This window comes from Callorhinchus milii, unplaced genomic scaffold (assembly GCF_018977255.1).
Source record: "Callorhinchus milii isolate IMCB2004 unplaced genomic scaffold, IMCB_Cmil_1.0 Scaffold27, whole genome shotgun sequence".
NCBI classification, from domain to species: Eukaryota; Metazoa; Chordata; class Chondrichthyes; order Chimaeriformes; family Callorhinchidae; genus Callorhinchus; species Callorhinchus milii.
The window spans coordinates 106431-109634 of record NW_024704768.1 but is presented as its reverse complement, the minus strand read 5'-3'; the positions used below and the strand labels follow the sequence as shown (position 1 = coordinate 109634).

Below are 3204 nucleotides of genomic sequence, written 5' to 3'. Positions count from 1 at the left end.
TGACAGAAACAGAACATGAGAGAGAGAGAGAGACAGACAGAGTCTGTGTGTGAGAGACACAGAGTTTTTGTGAGATGCTCATTAAAGAATCAAAATTTAAAATCTCTCTCTCTCAGTCTTTCTCTCTCAGATCCGCCTTCTCAGTCTCTCACTATCTCTCAGTCTCTTTCCGTCTAAATTAAAAATGAACACACCCTGAAGTTGAATATCACAGCTTTAATTCCAAAACCAAATTGCAACCAAAACCAACCACTCACACGTCTTAGGAGTTGACAATGAGGAGGAGAGAGCGGTTGAGGTGTGAGAGGGAGATGGGGTTTAGGGTTAATGAATCTGTCTCGGAGTCCCATATCCTGTCATTCCAGACTGAGACGCTCCTCTATTCGTTCCCATTTGTAAACCAATGATGGAATTTCCACGTTTCAGTTGCTCCGCAGTAAATTTACGAGGGTTTTCGGTGGATTTCCTGGGAAAGGGAGAGAGGTGTGTGAGAGAGCGAGTGTGTGTGAGAGAGTGTGAGAGTATGTGTGTGAATGTGAGAGTGAGTGTGAGATGGTGAGTGAGAGCGAGTGTGTAAGATACAGTGTGTGTGTGAGAGTATGTGTGAGGGTGTGAGTGAGAGTGTGAGGGAGGGAGAAAGATGGGAGAGTGTGAGAAAGAGAGAGTTGTCAGTTGTCTAAAAACACGGAAACTTAGTCTTTCACACTCTCTCTCATTCTCTCAGTCTTTCTCAAGTCTCTTTCTCTCTCTCTTACCTCGGAAACCAGTCAGGATTACCGACATATAATCCGTTATCTTTTGACAGCGCTAAACTCCCGAGATTCATCAATGTTCTCTGAACAGCCGCTAAATCTTTAGCTGTAACAGAACCAGGAACAATTATATCAATTAACAATTGTTATTTTAATTATTAATAATGAACAATTCAACTAAAACATTCAATTCGCAGTCAAAACTCTTAAAACACTCTAAAAACAATAATTGATTTAATCCCAATTTGCAATTAATCATAATAATTTAAGAACAATTTTCAAAATCACAATTAATATTTAATAATAATAATTAATTCCCAGCGATATTTTAGGTTTTTAAACTGATTTGGTTTATAATTTAGTAGCAATTTTAGTTTTGATTATAAATTTATAACAATAATCCTTGCATTTGATACAGCGCCTTATCGCGTCGTTGAGCCATCTCAAAGCGCTTCACAGAATATACTGTAAAGTGTAGCGACTATATTTTGTGTGATACAGCACAGTTTCTCTGTGTGGGAGGGGGGGGGGAAGCATGAGATGTTTCTGGGGGGTGAAAGGCGCCGTAAAAATTTTAATAAATAAAAATTCTTACCCTCCCACAAGTCAACAGTTTGAAATATCTCAAACTTCCCCAATCCATATTCTTGGATTGCCGTAAGGAATTGAGAAATTAATTCCATTTGTTTAAATGCCATTTTCGATTCAACTACTCTTTCAATGGGATGGTTTGACACTGGATAGAGAGAATTTATCAGATGACACAACACCTGAGAAGAGAGAGAGAGTGTTAGAGCGAGAGAGAGAGACTAACCCTCACACACTCTCTCTGAGGACCAGAGACTGAGAGAGACGAGAGAGAGACCGAGATAGAGAGACTGATGTGGGATAGACAGAGTTTATCAGACACAACACCTGAGAAGAGAGACTGAGAGAAATAGATAAGAGACTGCGAGACTGAGGGAGAGAGAGAGAGAAACACAGAAAAAGAGACAGAGAAAAAGAGAGAAACTTACGCAGGATAGAGAGAATTTATCAGATGACACAATATCTAGGAGAGAGAGAGGGACTGTGAGGGAGACTGAAAGAGAGACAGAGAGAGATACGAGAGACAAACTAAGGAGATTGAGAGAGAGAGCGTAGTGATGGGTTTCTGAGAGACACAAGTCTGTCTGTCACTCACCGTCCCATCCTTGAGCCAGTTTTGGAAACTACGTCTCCCAGGATCTGGTTTCTGAATTTGACATTGAATAGATATCCAGTCTATCAGACAAATTTCTAAATTGCTGTCGTATTTTTCATTCAGTTTTTTCTGTAACTCTCTGTTTAAACCATAGACAGGTCCATGATTTGCCATGTTCTGTGAGAGATAGTTAGGCACACAATTTAGCTCCTCTACACTGTGCGTCCACACCCCCAGGTCAGGGTTAGACACAGTAAAGCTCCTCTACACTGTCGGGTATAATTGTATAAAATTTAAGGTGTGGTAATAAGATAAACTCAAAATGAGAGGACTTTGAGCTCACGGTCTCTCTCTCTGTCAGTTTCTATGTTGCTCTCTCACTCTCTGTCTCTCGCTCAGTCACTTTCTGTCTTTCTCGCTCGGTCTCTCTCTCTCAGTCGATCTTTGTCTCTCTGTCTGTCTGTCTGACTCTCAGTCTCTCTCCTTCACCCTCGAGTCTCATTGCAGGAATGAGTTAAGAGATAGAAACAGAGAGAGGTGAGACTTGCCTATAGTTCAAAGTCCAGACAGGAAGTTTTATCAGAGAGAGACACTGAGTGAGATATTGAGAGAGAGAGAATGAGAGAGAGCGCCTGAAAGAGAGAGAGACTGAGAGAGAGAATGAAAGAAACTGAGAAGAGAGACAGATAGAGAGAATGAGAGAGAATAATAACAATAATAATCCTTGCATTTGATATAGCACTTTTCACGTCTTCTCGACGCCTCAAAGCGCTTCACAGAATAGACTGTAAAGTGAATTGACTGTATATATTTGTGGGCAAAACATGGCAGCCAATTGCGCACAGCAATGAGAGTAAAACGGAGAGAAACTGACAGAGAGCCGTGAGAGAGCAACTGAGTGAGAGAATTAGGGTTAGAGTAATTAGGGTTGGGGTTGACAATTAGGGTATTTGGGATAGGGAATAAGAAACTTCGAAACAGGAGGAGGCCATTGAGGCCCTCGAGCCTGTTCTGCCATTCTATACGATCATGGCTGATCTGCACCTGAAGTCTAATTACCCGGCCTTACCGTGTATTTCTTAACCCTAACAGCAAAATGACATTGGTTAAGCACCTTTCAGATATCTCTCCACCTCAGCTTTGGAATAGGAATGGATCCAACAATCCACTCCCCATTGGGCAAAAAACTGCCCCTGATTTCACCCTTAAATGGCTTGGGTCTAATATTAAGATGATGCCCCTTGTTCTTGATTCCCCACCAGAGGAAAT

The 3204-nt window shown here is 41.3% G+C and overlaps 1 protein-coding gene across 1 annotated transcript; it reads right to left on the bottom strand.

The window, feature by feature from the left end:
* Positions 1 to 203: 203 nt before the first annotated feature.
* Positions 204 to 2446, bottom strand: LOC103172401 (transgelin-2-like). Its single transcript, NM_001292289.1, is given in 4 exon segments — positions 204 to 466; positions 756 to 858; positions 1348 to 1522; positions 1936 to 2446. Coding segments are annotated over 4 exon segments (594 nt in total). The 5' UTR covers positions 2110 to 2446; the 3' UTR covers positions 204 to 324.
* Between the last annotated feature and the right edge of the window lie 758 nt (positions 2447 to 3204).